The sequence below is a fragment of the Stigmatopora argus genome, chromosome 4 (genome assembly GCF_051989625.1).
Source record: "Stigmatopora argus isolate UIUO_Sarg chromosome 4, RoL_Sarg_1.0, whole genome shotgun sequence".
In the NCBI taxonomy this organism is placed as follows: Eukaryota; Metazoa; Chordata; class Actinopteri; order Syngnathiformes; family Syngnathidae; genus Stigmatopora; species Stigmatopora argus.
Genome location: NC_135390.1, coordinates 16,230,882 through 16,255,719, shown reverse-complemented (window position 1 = coordinate 16,255,719; position 24,838 = coordinate 16,230,882). Strand labels below are relative to the sequence as shown.

General features: G+C 41.3%; 1 protein-coding gene across 2 annotated transcripts; it reads left to right on the top strand.

The window, feature by feature from the left end:
- The first annotated feature begins 1,828 nt into the window (after positions 1–1,828).
- atp1a3b (ATPase Na+/K+ transporting subunit alpha 3b) lies at positions 1,829–24,116 on the top strand. Of its 2 annotated transcripts, none has more exons than XM_077598322.1 (22): positions 1,829–2,268; positions 14,623–14,706; positions 15,148–15,207; positions 16,115–16,318; positions 16,405–16,518; positions 16,625–16,759; positions 16,831–16,948; positions 17,810–18,078; positions 18,153–18,351; positions 19,075–19,319; positions 19,400–19,592; positions 19,841–20,016; positions 20,106–20,242; positions 20,316–20,466; positions 20,782–20,950; positions 21,034–21,188; positions 21,252–21,375; positions 21,459–21,604; positions 22,133–22,263; positions 22,338–22,439; positions 22,553–22,644; positions 23,026–24,116. In XM_077598322.1, the coding sequence occupies exons 1-22, from the start codon at positions 2,263–2,265 to the stop codon at positions 23,052–23,054; spliced, it is 3,039 nt and encodes a 1,012-aa protein (XP_077454448.1). In that variant the 5' UTR covers positions 1,829–2,262; the 3' UTR covers positions 23,055–24,116. The 2 variants fall into 2 exon arrangements, with proteins under 2 accessions (XP_077454448.1, XP_077454447.1); XM_077598321.1 differs by having other exon boundaries at positions 14,584–14,706.
- The last annotated feature ends 722 nt before the right edge of the window (positions 24,117–24,838 follow it).

The window sequence follows — 24,838 nt, the reverse complement described above, 5'->3', positions numbered from 1 at the left end:
TGACTCACAGTTGCTGCAATAAGGGTCGCCTTCTGCTGATTCTATGGTTACGTAAAATGATTTTTATATCCAATCCATGACGGTTGGCCTGGAGCGTAGCCCGCTCTGTCGTATCAGTGTGATTTATTCTTTTTCTCTGGTCGTAATTCTCTGCATGTGTCAACTCGCCAGATGCAAAATAGAAAGGTGCGCCCAAAATGTTACCTTTGCTCCCGGTAAAAATGAAATGGAAACATTTCAGTGATGGATTTTGTCATTGAGTAAATCTTCATTCAACCTAAAGACTGGATATAAAAAGTCTATACACCCCTATTCATTTACAAGTTTATTGTGATGTGGAAAATGAGAATAATAAAGCATTACCAAAATTTTACCACTGTTAATATGACGAACACCAATTAAAATAAACGGTAGAGCTCCCAACCTCCGTCGACCCCATTTCAGGAGTGCCCTTGTCCCATTTCCGGAATATTTCAGGAGTCAATGCAATTCACACAAAATCGATATAACATGTAAAAAAAATAAACGTAGGACAATCTATATCAAACTGTTATTATGCTTTTAGATTAATTGAAATATTGTGTTTTTGCAAACTATTGACAAAGTACAGCATAATGAAAATAAGTTTATCTTTGTTTTTGGGTCCTTCTGATGTGTGTTTTAAGTCGGTAATTAATTAATTAACATGTGTTACGCTGAAGTCGCACTTGCGTATTGTGCAATGTGCAAATGTCGGTCCTTTTGGAGACGGCTTCAACATGAGATATTGATAAGAAAGGCATTGCAATACTGAATACCCGCTGATACTTTATCATTGGGTCATGTCACAGACCTACTTGTGCCTGCTATCAAAAGTTTTGAACTGATTTAATGAGTGAATAAAATGCTTAATATCTCTCCTTAAAGGTCATGTTAAAGCTATATATAGCCTGACAATAATAATCGCTCACGTGTGGAGGTGACCTTGTCAATCAAGCAGGTAGAAGAGTAGTGCCTTTGAAGATATACTTTCACCCAAAGTGATACAAGGAAATAATGCAAGGTGAAATTGTTTTTTTTCCGGGTACACCAGTTTCCTCCCACATCCTCCAAATTGCCCTAGGTATGAATGTGAGCGTGAAGGGTTGTTTATCTCCTTGTGCACTGTGATTGGCTGGCCATCAATTCAGAGTATCCCCTGCCTCTGGCCTGAAGTTAGCTGGGATAGGCTCCAGCACCCCCTGCGACCCTAGTGAGGATAGAGCGGTTTAGAAAATGAGATGAGATAACCAAGGCCAATGCCAGAGTTGTGACCTGACTGTTCAAATATACTGCTGCACCGTAACATTTCGTTTAGAAAATTTATGAGATTATAAAAAAATATGTAGGAAAAAGGGTCCCCCGCCCCTGTACTACAGCAATGAATGCATAAATAAATGCTGACTCTGCATAGTAGTGATGCTGCACCAGTGCACGGGTGCATCCATCATATATGTGTTGATGGCGTAATGAATACGTGGACATGCCTAATAGTCCAATGACTGCAACGTGACACTACATAAATGATCACCAATTGCCATTTTTTAACATTAAATCCTTAGCCTGCATCAAGCTAGCTGCTCAGTTAGCCACTGAATTCTGCAGTAAAGCAGGAGGGGCCAAGCTCGCCTCCAATTAGCCTGCGGGAATACAATACTCGACGCCTATTGGTGGTCGAGTAGAAGACGCTCAACCTCATGATTGGATTGGAACGAATGATGGAGTAAAAAACGTCGCGGATTGGCTGCGACGTTGGCGTTGGGTGGGACATATGTAATCAGCAAGCCGACTTTTTTAGGCATCCGTTCGGAGTGGCGCTTCTTTCACAGGCGCAAGGAGAAGGCGTAGTGCGGCAGGCTGTTACCGGGGGCGGAAGGATACCAGCGCCGGGCACAGGGGGAGTAGTGCAGCTTAGTTACGCCGGTCTTTTTGGCGAGTGGTACATCTCCGCGTGATGCTCCGCTTGAGAGCGCGACCTTTCTTTTAAAAAAAGACACCCAAACTGCGGCTGGGGTGATCAAAGACATTTTTGCTTAGTTTCAGTTGCGAGAGCGACAACTTTTCGGTGACGCACTCACCTTACGCCGCCTTTGATTTCCCCCTCCTCTTGCCTCAAGACTGGTCGTACCACCATTTTCTCTTTATTTCCCCTTCTCCCCGCTACCCGCCCACCACAACTGCCGAGAGGGAACACCTCTCAAGCCGTGCATCACTTGCAAGCAGGAGAAGAGTGACTGCGCCAACATGGGGGTAAGCCTGCGCTTCGTCGTTGCATTTCCTACCTTCTATCCCTCATTAACGCCCACCTGAAGCAGCCTGAAATGCGATGGTAGTCCGCCATCACCACCGCAACGAGGCGGTGGTTCATAGGAGGAGAGCGTGAAGAAGAAAGGAGGGACCTTAACAAGAAAAATGATGTCATTTCATTTTTTTCCCCGAGTGGAAATCCCGTGCATGATTGTGTGACATTGACTGTAATGCGGAACTGCCTCCAGACACACTGCGACAAAACCAATTGTAGACAGACACATTTATGTTTTCGATTTCCTTATCATTGCTATTTTGACTCGAGCCTCCGCTCTTTAAATGGCGGATTGTCTTGCTATTGAATTATTGACGTCGATTACATCTCTCGCTCTTCCACACACCCATGGGCGACCACCATTTTAGTGATGGAAAGTGTTGCTCAAAGTCCCTACAGAAGACTAGGGCCCAGTGTCCTCTGTGTGTCTCATCATAGGCCTCACGCTTTCCTATAACCTTGCCAGTCTTCTGAAGTAGGCCTTAATCGGTTTATAAAGGCACGAGCGGGTAGGAAGTACCTGTTTCGCTCATGCTTTCACATCTCATTTCAAAAACGTGATTGAAGGACTATTAAAGTACATGAGAAGTTCATCGCCATGACCTCCATCTTCCACCCCCCACCTTTTTTATTACACCCCAAACCACCCCCCTCTCACTTGGTAGTGAGCCCCGAGTCATGCCCCCACATAGTCTCATCCCTTGTCCGGCACCCTCGATGACCCATGCGTCATAATGCGGTTACTGGGAATAAGCGCCTCACCAGCTTATTTCCCCTTTAATTTGTGACATAACGGAGACGCACTAATCGCTAGGAGTGAATACGTTTACCCCCACCTCTCCCTACACATAGTAAGGATGAAAAAAAAGATGCCCCTTTTAGGTTCATGTGTGTTTGCGGAGAAATGCACCATAGACAAAAAAAATATCATCCGGCAATGCACTCAAATGCAGGGTTGTTGCGCAATATGTGTGCGTGCGAGTGTGTATATACACCACTGCATCAATTTGGGATGCAGTGCAGTGGTGTGACGCTGCACACTGGAAAGGAACCGGCGTCATTGCAGTGACAGTAGGCAGCCGACGGGGTCCCCCATTTTCCACCTTGCAGTGTCCCTGCAGAGGGAGGTGACAGGCCGCTGCGTCAAAAGAAGGGTTTGAGGTTTAAAAAAAAAAACGCTGCCTGTGGGGATCTGGTCGTGCAAAGCTAGATGCAGCAGGGATGAAAAGATGGACGTAGTTGAAATAGGATGAATTTGCATTCATCGCACGGTGCGGTTTTGTGTCGTCGGCGCATCATAGCAAATGTGGTGCGCCAGCTGTCCTTTCCCCAAGGCCGCAGGGGGCACATCGCATGCAACGTGCATGCTGCGTCAAAGCGGGGGCGGGGCTTCTCCCGTGGAAATTCCCAGCGCAGAACCACGATAGGCCGGCGCTCGAGATGTGCGATGGAGCATTCGCCTAATAAGCACGTGTCCAGAAAAGCAAGGGGGGGTGGGGTCGGGATTCAGCCTCTTTTTTTGCACCAATGCATGCTGGGAGTGCTTTTCACCTTCACATCCCTGACATGGATGCTAGAAGAGGACGGTGGGGTGGATGGAGAGAGAGGAAGGACACAACTGCAGGTGTGGCGAAATGGATTTATACGAGAAAGAGGGAGGGGAGGGGCTGGTTGGCTGTATATCCTGTTACTGGATAATGACCGTCGGGCTCCTGTTTCAGTGGCTCTTGTTCCCTCCCCGCAGTGCATTGTGGGGGCCACGTAATCAGGGAAGGCAGATGGGGTAGGGAAGAAAATCATGTGGATGATCTTCATAGGGTGTGGTCTCTGGATGAGGTGAAAATTTGGGAATGGAGTGATCAATGGGGAAATGGTGGTAATGCAGCTTTTATCAGAAGGTCATAATGGCCGCTGAAGTGTGTGAAGCCCCCCTCCACTGTCTACTACAATGAAGCTTATGTTTGTGTGTGTCAGGGGAAGTGGGGGCTCGTTTAAGAGACTGGTGCATGCTGCAGAGGCCCAGCCCTTGCTTTGGTGCAGAGTGCTGTACGTACCGTACCTGCCGCACTGGACTAACCTATAGGCTAATTAATTATAACTGAAGATAGACATCCTCCCCACACGGATCCGCCATTGCGCAATTTATAGCAGATATCAACGCCCTTCGCATATATCAAAACAGTCAACGGAATACTGGGTGAGGTGTGTGTGCCAAAGTGGAAGTAGAAAAATACAACAGAAGCACGCTTACCATAAAAAATACATTTTTGCAGGTCTCTCTTTGTGAACATCTCTGCTCAGTAGTCATCCAGTCGAGTCGTTGTATGGCGTTAACAGCTAATGTTATAATCCAGTGGAGCTCAGAATAGCTCTGACATTAACAGTTAACGTTAGCAGTTAGTTAATGATTCCTTACTTCTCTTGTAAGGCTGAAAACCGAGCTTCTGATGGAGCAAAATCTTATCCAAAACATTTAGCTTCTTGTGTTTAAAATAAAATAAATCAAATGCCTAACTGAATGCTTCAATCTGCAGTAATACAATAATTGTTTCGTTTAATTTAAATTAAAAATAACATTATCAAGGTCAAGTGGATAATTTGGAATTATAGATTAAATCTTTCTTTCATTATGATTTATGGGTCAAACCTATTGTATGAAATATCTTACCTTCGTAAAAAGTCACGCAAAATAATTGTGACGATATAGATATGTTTCTTAAGAATGACAATGTTTAGCAGTGTTTTCGTATTGTGAATAATTTAGGCAATTCTTACATCAATTTGCTATGTAATTAGTAATTTTAGATAGTTTTCTCGCGTCATCAACATTTTTTCGCTACCATTTTTTGGGGGAATGATAAGAGTGACTAGTGAATCTACATGTAAGCAACAGCTAGTGTCTTAAAATGACAACAAGTAAATACAGTCATTTTGTCAGAAAGCAGCGTGTTCTTTTCAGAATCATTGTTTTCTATGGAACCTTGTACTCGTAATTACACCCACACACAAGAGCAGCTGTTGCAATGAGAGTGATCAATTTGAACACGCAACAAAAATTTGTGGACACGTGAGCTACATTCTGGACTGTCAGGCAAAATCAGAGATGAAAGAGTTCATGCTACATAATAAAATATCTTACGGTGGCGACATCTCTGTAGATTAGAACATCGTGTTCTATTACTAATTGCGGTTAGCCAAACAATAATAGGAAATAGCAATTCATTGCAAAGGACAGTTGTCAATTGGAACTCACAAATGTATATTTAAGACCATGTTGTTTAAGTGAGTATTTGCTACCTTGACTTAATAATTGATTTATATTTTTGGGGATTGGAGCCACAGCTAAGGCAATGTTTGGCTTTGATATGAGAGCAAAGATTTCAGATATGACATCAAGATTGTCTGAGTGAACTCAACTTACACAACAGCAAATGAGGCTATCAGATATTTGCTTTAAAGTTTATTGTCAAAAGTAACACAAAACAAATAAAATTCAATATAGTATATCTAAAACAACCAAACAACTTGGCCTTAATGATTAGTTGTTGACCAATCTTTTGTGTACTCCATTTTTCAGCCTGTATCAACGGACCTACTGTTAAACTTAACGGTTAAACTACCGTTAATCCTCATATTAGATTACAAACATTTGTCATTGTAATCAGATGTAAGGTCTATTTAGATCAGGGATGGGCAAACCGGTCCTCGGGGGCTGGTGTGGGTTCAGGTTTTTTGTTCCAACCGATCCAACACAAACAGTTTAACCAATGAGGTTTCTGCTAAAACAAGAATCACCTGAATCAGTGGATTGCAGTTTTAAGATACCAGATTGTTGGAAAGGTTTTCTCTTGTAGGTTGGAACGAAAACCTCCACCCACTGCGGCCCTTTCTGGAATAATTTGCCCACACCTGATTTAGAAAGTCCTATAGGTTCAGATCAGGACCTGAACACCAAAAGTAAGAGAAGTGTCACTGAGACTAATTTCTGGTGCTTTTGCCCATGTGGCCTAGTGGTCAGTTAAAATCCAGCCACCGTTGTCTCCATCGAGGCTCTCAAGGATCTCTGATCAATAAGTATCACTGTTCCAAGGGCATTGTCCTCTAGTGAAGTACAGTTAGCCAAAATGTTAGCTTTGCAAGTCTAATTAAAATGTAAAGGTCAGCGCCGTCATGTTTGTCTTTGTAAAGCTTTACTTTAACATGACGTATGGACACAGCAGCTACCTTGAGAACATGGCAGAGAGTTTACGTTGCCTCACAACAAAGACATGACTGATTCGAGGTGTTGTCTGGGAGATTTTTGTTGGCTAAATGCTTGAATGTGTTTGAACAAAAGGTGTGACATCCATAGCCATGTCATGCCAAGCCATACCATTTAACCAATTTCTGTAGAATGCCTTTCTCATTAGCAATTTATAAGATTTCTGCACAGGAATTGGACAACTTTGGAGTAGTCTCCATGCAACCAAGTAGAGCTGTGTTTAAAAAAAAAGTCACATACCTACTGAACTTAAGTTGTACATGCAAATGTTAATGGTAATTTGGGATGGTGAACATAGTTTCTAATTTGCCCATGCTGCTGTAATGGTGTTTATAGTAAAAGATTGGTCTTTTTTATGTACATTTTCTATCATTCTATCTAACTCAACAACTGTAGGAATCATTATACTCTGTTGTAAAAATGTTAATGCTGATCTACGGTCCCAAAATTGTGATGTATTTTACCTAGACTGTATATTTATATGGCTGCCTATGGTGTAATGGTTCACTCAATTATACAGTGCGGGCAACCGTGGGATTGATTCACGCTCGGTGGCAGCGTGATTGTGGGTGCAAATGGTTGTCTGTCTCTCTGTGACTGACTGGCGAATAGTCTAGGGTGGAGTCTGATTTTTGCCTGAAAATCAGTTGGGATGGGCTCCAGCAACCCTTGACCCTGACCAGCATAGGCAGGCTGGAAAATGAATGCATATTTATAATGATTTTATTTCCATTGCTTTTAGTGATGCGCGGAACTTTGTGAATTATGACTCATGGCCTGGCAGTGTTGCTACTACATAGTAGGCTGTAATTATTTATAGTGACATTGATTTTACCAGTGTGCTGATTTCTATTTCTATTGATGACATAGTGGTGCATTGACCTTGTGATAAGTATTGAGGATCTTGAATAATGTTTGTATGGGGCAATCACACAGTGACACACCAAATAACCAAATGTGACTTTTTTCTTTACTGCCACAGGGTGTAGTTTTGTTTTTCAAAAAGTTCCAAGTGGATTGGAAATCGGTATATAGCATTTCTCAATTTTGGCAACCTTTCAGTAGCTGAAGAACTCATGCACTTCTGCAAATTTGTGTGTGTTAGTATGACCTAGAAAATGGCATCAGCATGGCAAAATGCCATGTTCAACAAGCCCACATTTACAAGAGTAATCTTCACATACTCTCACAAGGAAAGGTAAATTTCTAGATATGCTTTTGCTTGTTGCTTTACCATGCCTTGAGTACTTTTCATAGCTATACATTTATCCATTCATGCACACATTGGTGTGTTCTTGGTTCAACACGAGTAGTAAAAGGAAGAAATTAGACTGATTAGATTGATCTTTTTTATTTTATTTACAAGAATGGGAGTCTTGTTGCTAGGTAACATGCGCACAAACCAATTAATTTAATGCAATTAAACAAAAGCGACTATCTTGCTAACCACTTGTCGTCCAATACAAGTAAAGAAATATTGCCCCGGACCAATTAGTTTGACAATTTAAAACTAGTAACTATTGGAAATTGTGGTTGTTTTCCAGCGTAAGAGTCACGCAAAAGATTTAGTAAACTAATCCAGTGTATCACTAATCTCAAACGCTAACCCCACTTTGATTCCCCTTCTACATCCCAGAGTGAATTCTATTCTGCTGCAAGGAACAGCAGATGGCCCAACAACCTTGCAAGGTCACACATTTCTAAAAGTGTGCAATGGCATCTACATGTTCATACACAAACAAGATCGCCAGATGGATAAATTCTCTTCAGTCTTGGCCAGTGGACATTAATTAAAAGTGTGTTTTGATAGGCACTAATTTTATGACGTGTAAAAATCAGAACAGAGTACCTCCAATATTTTTTTTTGTATTTCCAGAGAAAATACTGTATAAATTATTCAAGTGTACACGTGTAAATAAAGAACACTGTTTTTATGAATAAATTAGAATAAAATGAAATCTCTCTAATTCAACAAATGCCCAACGCGCATGAGCCAAACCAAGTTTAAATTAAAATTGGCGAGCGTCTTTGCCAATGTTGGTGGATGGCATAAAAAGAGAGAGCGTATCTGATTGTGGTTGATATGACTTATTGGAAAGTGAAACAAACCACACAAAAAAATAAAATGCATTACAAGGAAGAGATTTGCCAACCCCCCTCTCTTCTGTCCATAATCACTTCCCCTTTAAAGATGTAAAAAACGGCATTCTGTGCATTTCCTTTTTCAGATGTGCTATGCAGCAAAGTAAAAAGTGAGAACCAAGTTGTTATCATTATCTAATGAAACCTGGACCAAGTCATAGCGTGTTTGTCCACATTTTTACCACACATCAGATTTAAGTAAAGTGATTTCTTATCTTTTTTCACTTTCTCCCTGTCTCTCTCTCTCCTTCTCTCTCTATCTCTGTACATTTCTGGCTCTGAAGCTATCTCTCTTTTTGCCGCAATGCGTGCCACCGTAGCCACACTGAATACATGCTATAAAATGACTCACATCTGCTTACACTCACCCACAAATCGCATTCAAGCAGGGAATCCAGTCTCCACTTACATATGCATCAATTATTACTTGTCCCACATCACATTAGGGGAACTATTGTAGTCCCTGCATCAGTCACCATGGCTACACTCACAAAATGTCAGCCTGTGCAAACCCCCGAACAACAGACCTGCAGCACTGACTTATTGACTTATTGGCATTTCAATCCAGTTTTTCAAGTCAGCTTGTAATGTGGTTTGTGAGTAATTAGCTTAAGGTACCCAAAGGAGAGTTTGGAGCCATTGGCCATTGATGTCAGGCTTGTGTGTCTAGCATGTCCGTTTCCTCTGTTTTCTCTGATGGAGCGTCTGTAATTCCAGCCAAGGGTCTCTGTTTCCTATTTGGCACAACATGGAGGCTCATTAAATTTCCAGAGACCTGCATGGCAGCTGGAGATACACTCTTTGATGTTTGGAAAAATACAGAGGGTTATAAATTACAAGCTTTTGCCCAAAAATATTTGGTTTTTATTGCTGACTAGTTTACAGTGATGATTGCACTTAAGGTAGGTTGCCAGGTATGGGAAACAAATCAGTCTGATTTTTTTATTTTTTTATTTTTTTTAACCAAAGGAGCACCAATTGAATAGTTGGTTGATTGATCGGGTCCGTTTTCATAAGTATGTTTTCGGAGTTCATCTACAGTGAGTTGGTCACATTGGTTGTGGACATTTAGGGTAATTAATTTGAGTATTTAATATTAGTATTTTAATACTTAGGCACCCTACCATAATATTTAGGATTGTAACGTCTTACGCTTTTGTTTTACTTGTTTTAGTTTGTATTGACGTTTAATACAGTTACGGAGTGGTCTCTTTTTAAAGTGAATTCAGTCCGAAAATACTTTTTGTTAAGTGAATACTTTATATTTTGCTCACATTCTTGCTTTTCCAGCATTAAATTATATTAAGATGCAGAAAAAAAGACTTACAGACCTGATATCACAAGTTCTCTTCTACAGAAAATTCATTTATCAATTTCCTTAAACCTTCTATTTTGTTTTTTTGTCAACTTGACAACATAGGCCATAGCATTTGATGTAAAGTATACAATTGTCAACGAACAACTGCAATTGCTTTCAGCACCGTGGAGTGGGGGAGTCTCTAATGTTGAAATGTTACACCCCTGTTCTGACACAACCAGATAGTGACTGAATGTTTATCTCTTCCACTATGACAGTAAAAATGGCTTTGACACATATCATAAAAAGCCTCTACTAACAGATCAGTAAGAGAGGTGGCTCAATGCCCAAAAGGTATTCATAGTGCCACTTTAACAGCTGGCACTGATGATTCCTGATGTTAGGGGGCCCGTTTCACTTTGTCAAGAGGTCACCATGAGTGCTGAAACGAATAAGTTGCGACATCTAGTTTTCTATGTGCTTTTGGCAAGGCGTCGTCTCTTGGAGACCAATTCACCCTGAAGTCGCTGTGACGTCATGGAAATGTCGTCCATTATTACGCCAGACCAGTGAGGTTACAGAGGTCCCCCAGAGACCTCAAAAAGATCTTGCGTAGAGATTTAGTCTCAAAGACAGAACTGAAACTGTGATAAATCAAGATTTGTGTCTCGCGAGCATTGCACTTCTTGTTTAACAGTAATATCATTAATTATAGTTCAATATTAAATTATAACTGCACACAAGAACCCCAGAGGTCACAGTTAGTATTCAGGCACTGGTCAAGATAAAGACTGGTATGCTTCTTCCTGCACCCACCATGCGCAGATAATCAGGAAGCCATGCTCACTCACATTCTCGAAACAATTTTAAAACCACATCTGGCAATCTCTCACACACACAGTGGCAAATGATGTATCAAAAAGCATACTTGCACTTATGAAGCTCCATAGATACTGTGTTATCTGACTGCTATGTGCACACACACACACACACACCTTAAGTGAGGTTGAGCAATCATTTGGAGTGGGGTCAGTTTAGGTCAGAGGCTGATACAGAGCTAGTGGACAAAGAATGTGGTCAATATCTAATTAGAAGTGTTGGGGGTGTAACAAACCACCCACCCCCAGTGCCACCTGCTTTGTTTCACTCTTTATCTGGCCCGGCTTCTCACCTCCCACTGATGTCTCCTATTGCATGTGTGCGCTCCTGTCTGTCATCTGCTTGCCTCACATTCCGCTCACTGTTGCAACAGCTACAATGCCACACTTGTCACTTTGTAGATAGATACAAATACAAATTCAAGGGAGCCTGATTAGGCAACTGCGGTGGAACTTCCAACGCAATCTGTTGTTGTGCTTTTTGTGAATAAAGTGCTCAAAATAAAACCTTTATTAATTGACTTCAGGCTATATGATATGGCAACTATCATACAAGTAAAAAAAAATAACTGTAAGGGCGCCTTTATATATGAGGACATGAATTATGCCATCGTTAGATTGAGTAATTGGATATGAAATTGCATTATTGAAAAATGCAATATGTTGCACCATTTATGGGCATATAATGTGAAGCTATTATTTCCGCCCACTTGGAATTGCTACTCTTACGCTCTATATTGCAGTTTCTGTGACTTTGTGTGTGTCTGGCCTGGTGAGTGATGTGAAAAATAAGGGAGGTGTTGGCTCTTATAAATTCAGGTTAGAGGCAGCCTGGCAACCATTAGCCAGTCTGCGTGTTAGTGACTTAGAAGGCATAGGTACAACTCTTGGCAAAAATTATGACATCACCAGTCTTGATGGATGTTCACGCATTTGTTATGTTGACTAGAATTTTTTTTTTTCTAACAGCTTGCAGTCTCATGGGCATAGCTTTATTGAGTGACAAACTACTAATTACTTGTTACTCTGACTCCAACTTTCTCTGATTGCTGTTGGCAGATCATCTTTGCCCTCGATGAATCTTTAGAGATATTGGTGAGATCAAAATTGTCTTTTATTGGCCTTTGAACATCTTATCATTCTCTGGTTAAAAGCAAAATTGGAGTGATTTTCCGGACCATTGAAAAACCTTTGAGAAATTGTCAAATCTCTCTTGTCTGCCGAAACACTCAGTCACACTTGATTCCAGCTGTGAGCACCTCTGCGCTGTTCGGCTACTCTTCCATGTAGAATTTATGTCGGTTTAATCTGGCAAGGGGATTGAGTTCGGGAGCAGCACTATTGATTGCTGTCACTGTAGTCAGTGTGCGGCCAAGCTGAAAATGTTTCACCCTCAGCAGGGGGTAGATTGAAAAATAGTCTATTTTTGTCCAAAAAGTCCCGCAACTGCCCACTGGGTTCATAACAGTAAAGCAATCTTTTCAAAATCTGGCCAATTTTGTGCATGTATACTCATTATTTTAGGATATTGACATTTTACAAAACCCTATCATCAATTGTAATTTTTCAAATTGGCTGTATCGCTTTTCATGGCTGTCTGTTTTGTATAACAGTTGTTACATTTTTCATCTTTTAAATACTGGATGAGTTGCAGCCCTGAAAGCTTTACATCTTTTTTTATTTACATACAAGTGATGCCTTGGTCGGATTGCAAAAAATATAATGTCACATTAGGCCAAAAAGTGGAATTGACCTACTATATTTTTAATTAAATGCAAATATATTCTTTTGAAATGCAAATTAAATGATGATAGATCATAATGACAGTGGAAATGTGCAGGTAATTTTCCACTGGAAACACTCAGCTTTCTTAGCTATGATAGCCTGTCTGGTCTTGCAACGGGCGGAGGTTTGTTCACCTGCATTACAGTACATTAATAGGTCTTACCTTTTGTATGTGTGTGTGTTTTTGCATAAACGTCAAACCGCTCCCTTTCCCATGACAAGCTGCGACACAGGGTTTGCTTGTTTGGATTGAGGGAGGGTTGTCCATTTTTATGCTTCAAATGTTAAGTGAACCAGAAAGTCAGGTCTTTTATGTATGTACGAATAAGAAACTCTTCATCAGAAAATCGTTACACGTGATTTTTGTAGGTTTAGTGCCGTAGTAGTACGCAGACAAAAAAGGAGAGACATATAAAAGCCACTAAGACATTTTGACATTTTTTTCCGTTTTTGGTTGACAAGTGAACTTTGATTATTCCCACTGGATTCAAATTCCAAACTCTTAACCTCGTCATGGGTTCACACAAACAAAACGGGGTTGCCGTCAAAGATTATCAGGCATTGATTAGTCAATATAGATGATTTGGCTGTGTTGATTAGATACTTTCCTTTAATGATGGATCATCCAATCAAACCCAGCCCTTTATTACAGTGACATTAGATTTGAAGCACGTAAAAATGGCTCTTAATATTAGGCAGCTCATGTTTTTGTTTCAGCAATGGAAAAAGGGCTATGAAAGAAATGTCACTGCAGCAAAGCCGGCGGAAAGTGCACTTGTGATTCCTTTGTTTGTTGCGTGTGTAATTTACCATGATGAAAGATCCACGTTTGCCTGTTCTGTTGTGTCCAGTCCAGACAATTGATGAAGTATGATCAAACAAAGCAGACCTCAAGTACATGTGTAATGTCCTAGCATGATGTCTCTGATATTACTGTCAGATTAAGGCCAGGTTCTATTTCACAGTCTAAAAAGCATTCAACGTGTGCTTATAGATTTTAAGATACGTATGAACAGATTTTTAAAAAATAGGAGACCCCACACTTTTAGTGTGCCTCAAAATGTGTTCTTTGGACAATGATTGTTTTACATGTTACTCAACAACATTGTTCTTGACTTAACATTTATTTTTGTAATATAAGTGCTTATCAGTGAACTACTCACATTAGCTGAAACTCCCCAAGAAGAGAGACCATATATACATGTGTTGTTGTTCTTCTTGTTTTCTCCAGGTACACATTAAGTAGGTAGGCAAAATGTACTGTATAGAAACCACTAACAGATATTCTTTGCTGTAAAAAGCACTATATTATTTAGAAACTACTGTGTACTGCTATTTGTGATTATTCACATGAAAAAACTTTTTTTTCCACAGGAAAATCGCATAAAAGACCAACAAATAGTCATGACTTTTAATGAATCTGTTTTTAATGGATGGAAAATACTCAAATAGTCATGACTTTTAATGAATCTGTTTTTAATGGATGGAAAATACTCAAATTTGGCCAGATTGTTGCTATGTGTGATTCCACTATAGAGCGCTACCATTCTTCTATAGGCTGCTTCACAAGGGCTCGTTGTGCACTAGAAATGGGCATTCAAATCAAATTAATTTGAAATCAAGAGAATGTAGAGAAATTAAATATACACTGAGGAATAACGAAGCTCAACTTCCTTTAAACGTCATGTTGTGCTTCTACAGACAATAACGCCACAGTTTTAGCTCAAATGCTTCAAGATATTAATGCCCATCTCTAGCTAATATGTGGTGATGTCATCAATGTTCTAGCGTAGCACCTTCCTCCACCAGTCCCACACAACCCAAGACAAATGGGCACAAACTATTATTGTTTATACTTTTAGATGTAAGGCATGTATAAAACATATGTGTATGTCTATAGTATGGCCGATCAGACAGTTACCGCGTTGCCACCACACAGGACAAAGACGACCGATCCCCCAAGAAGAAGAAGGGGACGTCGGGAACCAAGGACATGGACGACCTGAAGAAGGAAGTGCCGATTGTGAGTAAAAACAACACAACTCCATTACTATACACGCGTTTACATCTGCCTTGCTTGGAGACAAATAGTGTCTGTCGCGTCCAAGATGGATTCATTAAGAGAAAGAAATCCTCTAAATCAGAAACAGGATGAAAAAAAATTACATATCTTTGATGGTAAGACTTGCGATCAGAAGGTCACCGCTTTGATGCCACATCGCAGATTCAACTGGCTGCCATGATACACTTTGTCTATCAGGTGAACTGCATGCGTAGAATCTATTTCTATCTCAAACAGATTCCTGAAAGTCTAAAGTTGCAATCGAAATAAATCCCTTTGGTTAATCTGAACTATATCATGATAGTTTTCCTTGCATGCAAAGCATTAGCTAAGCCAAAACAGTGTGTTAAAATGATTTCAATTATCATTATGTCTTCTTACTGATTTATTTTATTTTTTCAGACGGAACACAAAATGTCCGTAGAAGAGGTATGCAGGAAATTCCAGACTGACATTGTCCAGGTAAGAAAAATTGCCACACGTGTCTACTAGATAGCAACAAAGCCCTTCAGTCCAACAAAATTAGGAAATTTGGCAAATTTCTCATTAGCAATTTCTGCACAGGAATTGGACAACTTTGGAGTAGTCTCCAGGCAAACAAGTAGAGCTGTGTTTTTTTTTTTTTAAAGTCACATACCTACTGAACTTTAGTTGTACATGGAAATGTTGATGGTAATTTGGGATGGTGAACATATAGTTTCTAATTTGCCCATGCTGCTGTTATGGTGTTTATAGTAAAAGATTGGTCTTTTGTTAAGCTTTTTAAATGTGCTCTTTTTTTATATACATTTTCTAACTTCAAATTTAGGAAATTTTGCAAATTTTTGCCAGTAATGAGAGATCACACTAAACAAAGTGAAAGAGTCATAATGTTCTAGAACAGGTGTGGCCAATTCTACCACACCTGAATCAAATGATCAACTTATCAGCAAGCTGTCCAGAAGCTTGATTCCGATCCCAATTATTTGATTCAGGTGTGTCGGCGGAGGGAGATATGGGAAAGATATGAGGGCAAAAGTATAGTGTCCACTCTATCAAATATAAAATGGCTTTGAATTTGGCTGCTTTGACAGGGAAATGCTTTTTAGATTTCTCCTATTTCCTTTTATGTCAATATTTGAAAAGAAAAAGTAAAAATAAACTGACTCATATGTTAACATTCAAAACAAGAAAACAAGGATCCTACAGTTCAACATTAACCTAAAATTATTGATGTTATAAATCAAAATTGAACAGCTAATATCCCCTCTCAGTTTGACAATTTAGCTTTGAGTGATACAAAAAAATAGCTGTTATGCCATCATTGATGCACAAAAAAACAAGAATATCTACAATAACTGCCTGCATTTTTGCCTGTAAACCCCTGCAGGGACTGACAAATGCCAAGGCAGCAGAGTTTTTGCTCAGGGATGGCCCCAACGCTCTCACCCCACCTCCCACCACCCCGGAGTGGGTCAAATTCTGTCGCCAGCTCTTTGGCGGCTTTTCCATCCTCCTGTGGACCGGCGCCATCCTCTGCTTCCTGGCTTACGCTATCCAGGCCGCCACTGAAGAGGACCCTGCCGGAGACAACGTGAGTAACGCGTTATTGGTCCATTCCCTCTGCTAGCATCATCATCACTTCTTATCTTAACATCTATAATCTGTGCTTCTGTACAGTTGTACTTGGGTATCGTGCTCACAGCTGTCGTCGTCATTACCGGTTGCTTCTCATATTTCCAAGAGGCTAAGAGCTCCAAAATCATGGAGTCTTTCAAGAACATGGTGCCTCAGGTAAATATGTCGCAAAAGTCACGTTTTTGTTATTCGTTTTGTTTTTGCGAGCGAGATTCACAAGCTTGTTTTAGATTAGATTAAACTTTGTTCATGTTCTTTACAGCAAGCGCTGGTCATCCGAGAGGGTGAGAAGGTACAAATTAACGCAGAAGAAGTGGTGGGCGGAGATTTGATCGAAGTGAAGGGAGGAGACAGGATTCCCGCCGATATCCGAGTGGTCTCAGCGCATGGTTGCAAGGTAGAGAAGCGTTTAGTAGATGTCGTTAACAAGGCCCAGCTAAGTTTTAATGTTCTTTACCTCTTTCACAGGTGGATAACTCCTCCCTAACAGGCGAATCGGAGCCTCAGAGCAGGTCACCTGACTGTACCCATGACAACCCCTTGGAGACTCGAAATGTGGCTTTCTTCTCCACCAATTGTGTGGAAGGTATGTTGGTCTTTTTGCCAGCCGCGGTTACTAAATGTGACTTGGCAACATTTTTTAAGGTACAATAGTGCAAAGGATCTGCTTGGGTTTACTTGAAAGTGCAATTTTCAAAATGGGTTTTACCTGTTTGATTAATGCGAATACACAATGGTGAACGCTATTGTACAAAAAGTATCAGTTAAGGGGAAACATTAAACTTAAATATAGAAACAAATCTTAAATCATATCGAAAATATATATTATTTATTTATTTTATAGCAGATCACCCAATCTATTTACTACATATGAATTATGTACAATAAACAGTTATATATATATACATACATATATATATGTATGCATGCATACATATATATATGTATGTATATGTTTATATATATATGTTTATATATATGTTTATATATGTTTATATATGTATATATATGTTTATATATGTATATATATATATATATGTATATAAATGTGTATATGTATGTGTATATATATATATATATATATATATATATATATATATATATATATATATATATATATATATATATATATATAGTAAAAAATCAATTTTTTACTTAAAAAGGATTGCATACAGAACTTAGGTGTCTTTACATTATTAGTCAGTGTTTTGATGGGAATGTAATTCCATGTTACATAGTATGTGAATATGACTATGAATTTTGCTCTGAAGCTTGCTTTGGAGAGAAAAAAATCGTCATTCAAATCAAATTTGTGTTATCAGCCAGAAATATCACAACTATCCTTTTTCTAAGATCGTTCAACACTAGCACTGCTCATCTTTCATGAATAAATGCAGTTATATTTACTTTAACCAACTTCTGATTCGAAACCCTATGTCTTAACCAGGCACGGCACGTGGCATTGTCATCTGCACCGGAGACCGCACAGTTATGGGACGTATCGCTACCCTGACATCTGGCCTGGAGACGGGCAAGACCCCCATCGCCAAAGAGATTGAGCACTTCATCCACATTATCACCGGTGTTGCTGTCTTTCTGGGCGTCACATTCTTCATCCTCGCCATCATCCTGGGCTACAGCTGGCTGGAGGCCGTCATTTTCCTTATTGGTATCATCGTGGCTAACGTACCCGAAGGCCTGTTGGCCACTGTCACTGTGAGTGGGATTCAGTCTGCATCAATCCTTAATTTTTAAACATAAGAGACAATTATAACACTCTGTACTTGCAGGTCTGTCTGACCCTGACCGCCAAGCGTATGGCAAAGAAGAACTGCCTTGTGAAGAACTTGGAGGCCGTCGAAACGCTGGGGTCCACTTCCACCATCTGCTCTGACAAGACAGGCACCCTAACCCAGAACAGGATGACCGTGGCCCACATGTGGTTCGACAACCAGATCCACGAGGCCGACACCACCGAGGATCAGTCTGGTGAGTAAGGCCAAAGGTGGGCACGAATGCAAATACGCAGCTGTGCCCCTCGAATTACAAACTAAAATGTCTACAGAACACAAAGATAGAGATAGAATACCGCCCCAACTAAAGAGGAGCTAGAGCACATGACAACCTTCACGTATTGACGGCCATTTGATTGGTTGCTTACAGCCTTCCCAGTCCAAACGGATTGGATGACTATTGCCATCAATGGCACTGGAAAATGATAAAATTAATAAATCAGCTGAAAAAAATGTAGATCTAGGTTAAAACTTTTATTTTATTTTATAAAAGTGTGACCATATATGTAGTGGCGCCCCCTACTGACCAGGGGCCATAGGTTAGCATTTGTCTGTGCACACGATTGCCTGTTTTTAATTTTAGTTTACTTTCTTAAAAAATATGAATCTTTTTCCAATTGCGCTCTTTTGGTGTTTTGCCTCAGTTTTATTCATTTTAATATTAGTTACAGTTAAAATACATATCATCCATTCATTCATTTTGTGTCAGGGTTGCGACTAAAACAGCCCATAGGCTGGTCGCCGGACAATTCCAGGACACAAGGCCCTTTGTACATTGATATAAAAGCAAATTGAAAGAACCAATATGGATTCTAAACCTCGCTTAGGCCATCATCACACTGAAGCATTCATACTAGTGTCGTTGAAGATCCCTGAAGAGGTAGCCAATTGTAATAGTGCTTCGTTTCTCTTTCTTTAGGCGCCTCATTCGACAAGAGCTCTGTGACCTGGCAGTCTCTGGCTCGCGTCGCCTCTCTGTGCAACCGTGCCCAGTTCAAAGCGGGACAGGATTCGATTGCCATCCTCAAGCGCGACGTGGCGGGAGACGCCTCCGAATCGGCCCTGCTTAAATGTATCGAGCTTTCATGCGGTTCAGTCAGGGCAATGCGTGACAGGAACAAAAAAGTGGCCGAGATCCCCTTTAATTCCACAAACAAATACCAAGTAAGTCACCACTGAAGATGTCCTAGTTTCATAATTCAAAGTGTATTTCTCATCTTAACCTCCACTGCCTTTTTTTTTAGCTCTCCGTGCACGAGACCGAGGACCCTAATGACAACCGCTACTTGCTGGTGATGAAGGGAGCCCCCGAGAGGATCCTAGATCGTTGCTCCACTATCATGCTCCAGGGCAAAGAACAGCCTATGGATGAGGAAATGAAGGAGTCCTTCCAGAACGCCTACATGGAACTGGGAGGACTGGGAGAAAGAGTCTTGGGTAAGAATTTACAATGGGAAAGAATCTTTGTTGTTTATTTAAAGGAAGGTAGTTGATGTGTTTCCTGACTTTGAGTTAATTTGTTGTCAATGAAAAAAATGTTCTTTTTCAGAGCAGATCGGACGTTTGTTTGTCATTTTTATTTTATGTGGTCTGACTAAAGGCACATTGACAGTACCATAAATTATTTTCAGGTAAATCTTTCAGGAATATTGATTTACAGTTTGTACATTTCCAACATCCTCCAGGTTTTTGCCACTTGATGCTGCCAGAGGACCAGTACCCAAAGGGCTTTGCCTTTGACACCGATGACGTCAACTTCCAGACGGACAACCTCTGCTTTGTGGGTCTCATGTCCATGATCGACCCACCCCGTGCCGCCGTGCCCGACGCAGTGGGCAAGTGCCGATCTGCCGGTATCAAGGTTGGCTCCCTCTCCGATCTTCGATGCAATCATTGTCCTCCTTATTGATGACGCGTGATGCTTGAAAGTGTCTGTTCTTGCTTTTTCAGGTTATTATGGTCACTGGAGATCATCCAATCACTGCCAAGGCCATCGCCAAGGGAGTGGGCATCATCTCCGAGGGCAATGAGACAGTGGAGGACATCGCAGCTCGTCTCAACATTCCTGTCAGCCAAGTCAATCCCAGGTAAGCACCTTGTTAAATAGCCTCACTTTTTTGCAGTATTTGAAAGACCCCTGACAGGGATTGTCTTTTTTAGGGATGCCAAGGCTTGCGTTATCCATGGCACTGACTTGAAGGAACTCTCCCAGGATCAGATGGATGACATTTTGAGGAATCACACTGAGATTGTCTTTGCTCGAACCTCCCCTCAGCAGAAACTGATCATTGTAGAGGGCTGCCAGAGACAGGTATACACTTAATTATACAAGCAGTTCTGAAGATTTTTCTCAGTGTTTCCGTGTCCAACTAGATAGATGGGCAGGTAAGCCAAGTACATTTAAAAAAAATTGAATATGATGGAAAAGTTTTATTATTTCAGCCCTAAATTAACTGCAGTGCATGAGTTAGCGAGCTAAAGTAGTTGACAAAACGCCATGCAGTGAGTTTCGGTGGGCATAAACATCCCCATTTAATTGAAGAGCTCTAAGCAGTACCAGAGTTCGACAGCAGGTAGCGACAGTGACCCGTCAAGGACATGCTCTCATTTGTGGTTGCTCCCTCAGGGTGCTATTGTCGCTGTGACTGGCGACGGCGTGAATGACTCCCCCGCCCTGAAGAAAGCCGACATCGGCGTGGCCATGGGAATCTCAGGTTCCGATGTATCTAAGCAAGCCGCCGACATGATCTTGCTGGATGACAACTTTGCCTCTATCGTCACCGGAGTTGAAGAAGGTAAGATCGGACGAGTTCGCTCCCTGTCATTTTCTCCTGGACTTACTAATTGCTATGCTGAATTTTTTTTCTTTTTTTTTCAGGCCGCCTGATTTTTGATAATCTGAAAAAGTCCATCGCCTACACGCTGACAAGTAACATTCCAGAGATCACCCCCTTCCTCCTCTTCATCATCGTCAATATTCCCCTACCACTGGGCACCATCACCATCCTCTGCATTGACCTGGGAACGGACATGGTGAGCGCCCACATTGGCTGCCATTGACGAGTGTGAATGCGGCAACTGCTAATGTTAACGCAGGTACCCGCTATCTCGCTGGCCTACGAAGCGGCTGAGAGCGACATCATGAAGCGTCAGCCCAGGAACCCGTTCAGGGACAAGCTGGTGAACGAGCGTCTCATCAGCATTGCCTACGGACAAATCGGTGGGTGGGGGCATTTTGGGACGCTCCCGTTTGCGCAAAGGAGGGAAGCTGATCGCTTTGTCTGCTTTGCCATTTATGCTCAGGTATGATCCAGGCCCTGGGTGGTTTCTTCTCCTACTTTGTCATCTTGGCTGAAAACGGTTTCCTGCCCAGTCGCCTCGTGGGCATTCGCCTGGATTGGGACGACCGCTCCTGCAATGACTTGGAGGATGCCTATGGACAACAATGGGTACAGCAATGGATAATAGATCAAACCATCAATCAAAAAGACAAAGATTTTAAGACTAGTACATAACCATTAGTCGAAATGTACCCAAAAAAGTGACACATTTGGCGAAATTAGACAGGAAAATGTGCAAAATATTAAAATGTTAATAACGTACGTTCGCGTGTGGTTAGCATGTTCGCCTCACAGAGTACTCCGGTTTCCTACATCCCAAAATCATGCACGGTAGGCTAGATGAACACTCTAAATTACTCCAAGGTAGGAGTGTGACCATGAATGGTTGTCGGGCTCCTTGTGCCATGCAATTGGCTGGCAACCTCCGCCTGTTGCCCATGGTTGGCTGGGATAGGCTCCAGTGCCCCCGCGAACCTTGTGATGATAACCAGTATGGAGAATGAATTAATGAAAATACAATGAACATGAAATCCATCCTCTCCAAAAAAAAATGTCACTCAAAATACAAAAAGTATTTTTTCTTTTTTCTTTATGGTTGACAAATATTTGGTGTTGCCTGACTGATTTCCCATTCAGACATATGAGCAGAGGAAGATCGTGGAGTTCACATGCCACACAGCCTTCTTCGTCAGCATCGTGGTGGTGCAGTGGGCCGACGTCATCGTTTGCAAGACCAGACGCAACTCCGTATTCCAGCAGGGCATGAAGTAAGTAGCCACCAACGCCCCCTCACTGCGGCGGGCATAGCTCTCTAAATCCCATGGATTTTTCTTCCCCGCAGGAACAAGATCTTGATCTTCGGCCTGTTCGAGGAGACCGCCCTGGCTGCCTTCCTGTCATACTGCCCTGGTATGGACGTGGCCCTCAGGATGTACCCCCTTAAGTAAGACAAACTTTCAATTTTCTCTATAAAACTTGAGAATCATGTTCATGTGCAAGCAATATCACATCTTACTTTGCCACTTGGATGTTAAACCTGTGTGTGTGTGTTTGCAGACCTTCCTGGTGGTTCTGCGCCTTCCCCTACAGTTTCCTCATCTTTGTTTATGATGAAATTCGAAAGCTTCTCATCCGCCAGAACCCTGGAGGTATCTTGCATTTTACTCACTGTTAATATGCTCCTAAAACGAAAGTTTGTAATATTTAGCATTAATGTTATTTTTTTAAAACAATAATTGATCATTTTTTTATTCTCTTTGCTCAATTGTTATTCTTGTTTTTTTATGCATAGTTATTATTCAATCATTTTGCTTTCAAACAATTATTTGTGATGATTTAATTTTGTTGTATTGAAAATACACTTGAGTTTTGTTTTGTTGGTTAAGGTCACTCTTTTAACCTCTTCATTTTTACTGCTAGTTTTACATATAATGTTGCATCCAATTTTTTTTGCTTTAAACTATTGTGCTTTTTTATATACCTTCATGTTGCGGTCAAACTAACAACCAAACACTTTTCCTCTCGTGCAGGTTGGGTGGAGAGGGAGACCTATTATTGATCGTCGGAGCATCTTATTGCTCATCACCCTCCGCTCCAACCCCCCCCTCCCTATCTCATCTTGCCTCCCCTCCCCTCTTCTCCTTCCCTTCTTCCTTTCCAGACAAAAAAAAACGCTTTGAAGCAATTTTCATCCCAACTGCCCCAAAGATTCAAAACAGCAAAAGCACCTTTACGACTTTCTACATCCACTCTTGCCCCTTCCTCACCGCCCCACCCCTGCCCATATGATAGTCTTTGCATGTGTTCTTTCACTGCTGTGTACATAAACCAATATAATAATATTAATAATAATATCTACCAAACGGCAGCTGCATATTATGTTATGTAGATTCCAAGGAGCCGACTCGGCTGAAAAAGGGCCACCCTCGCGTCCCAATGACCCGTCCGCCCTCGTAAAACTCAATCCCCGCCCACCCCCCAAATCCTAGTTCTCGCACACACAAATAGCCATCACACTCACTGACTACCATCTGCGCCACAGTGTTGTTGTTGTTTATTCTCTTAAACGTGTCAGGTAGGGGGGGACTGATTCACTGATTTTGCTTTTTTGCTTTATTTTATTTTATTATTTTTTTAACGGAGGGGTGGGGGGCACACCAAGGCATCCCGCACCCCCCTCTGGTCCCCCCTCCCCTGTTTTTGTCTCTTGTTTGTGTACACTGTGTACCCCCTCCCCTTTCATTAACGATCTTTGTGTGCTCTAGGAAATCTATATAATTCTATACCGAATTTAAAAATGGCACCCATTACAATAAAAGATGGAATTGTTGGAAAAAAAAGAGATAGGAAAAAAAACTATTAGAAAACAACCCATTTTTTGTGGTTCTTTTGGCCCGTTCTGTTTCAAAATGGATGCCGCTCATGTAGGTGTGTGAGGATGAAGATGAGGATGACGCCTTGGTCCAAGTGTGTGTGCGTGTATGCGTCTCAGGCTGGCTGCTTCAAAGTTGATGTTCAAGAGGAATTGAAAAGAATACAAAACAAAGTACAATTAAAAATGTGTGTCAAATCAATGAACACAACACCAATAAAACATGTAGAAACATTTAATACAACCTCATTTTGACTGTGCCTCCTTCTTGGGTCATTTACAGAAAATGGACCATCAATAGACAACGTCACTCTTTGGAAATGAATAATGTAAACATACTATAATATATAGGGCGGCCCGGTAGCGCCAGTGGTTAGCGCGTCGGCGTCACAACTCTGGGGTCCTGGGTTCAAATCTGTGGAGTTTGCATGTTTTCCCTGGGCCTGTGTGGGCATATGGCCCGGAGACAGCTGGGATAGGCTCCAGCACCCCCCACGACCCTAATGAGAATAAAGCAGTTCAGAAAATGAGATGATACTATATATATTTGAAAAGATCTTGTTTAAAGGTTTTTAGGAAACATAATCAAATGTGTACCATTAGTGAAACAAGTTAATATGCAGTGGAACCTTTATGACGCTTGTAACTCAAAACATTCATATTTCAAATCATCTTCCCATCATTATTGTGATAACTGGATGAAAATGTCAGGCAAAAATTACCTATTTATTTTCCTCCATTTCCAATGGAAAAAAAATCTGAACAACACCCCACCCCCATCGCCGTCTCACCGCAGTGCGACCCCCCACCACACAAACACACACACACACCTCCAAACACTCCATTTTAATAGAATATCGATCGCTTGCCTTTGCCGCAGTGAATAAGATGGTGTGTTTGCCAGTGAGAGGCAGGATGGGCGGGGCTTCAAGGTCATCACCATGGTGACCAGAGTGAGCGGTTCCTTTGGA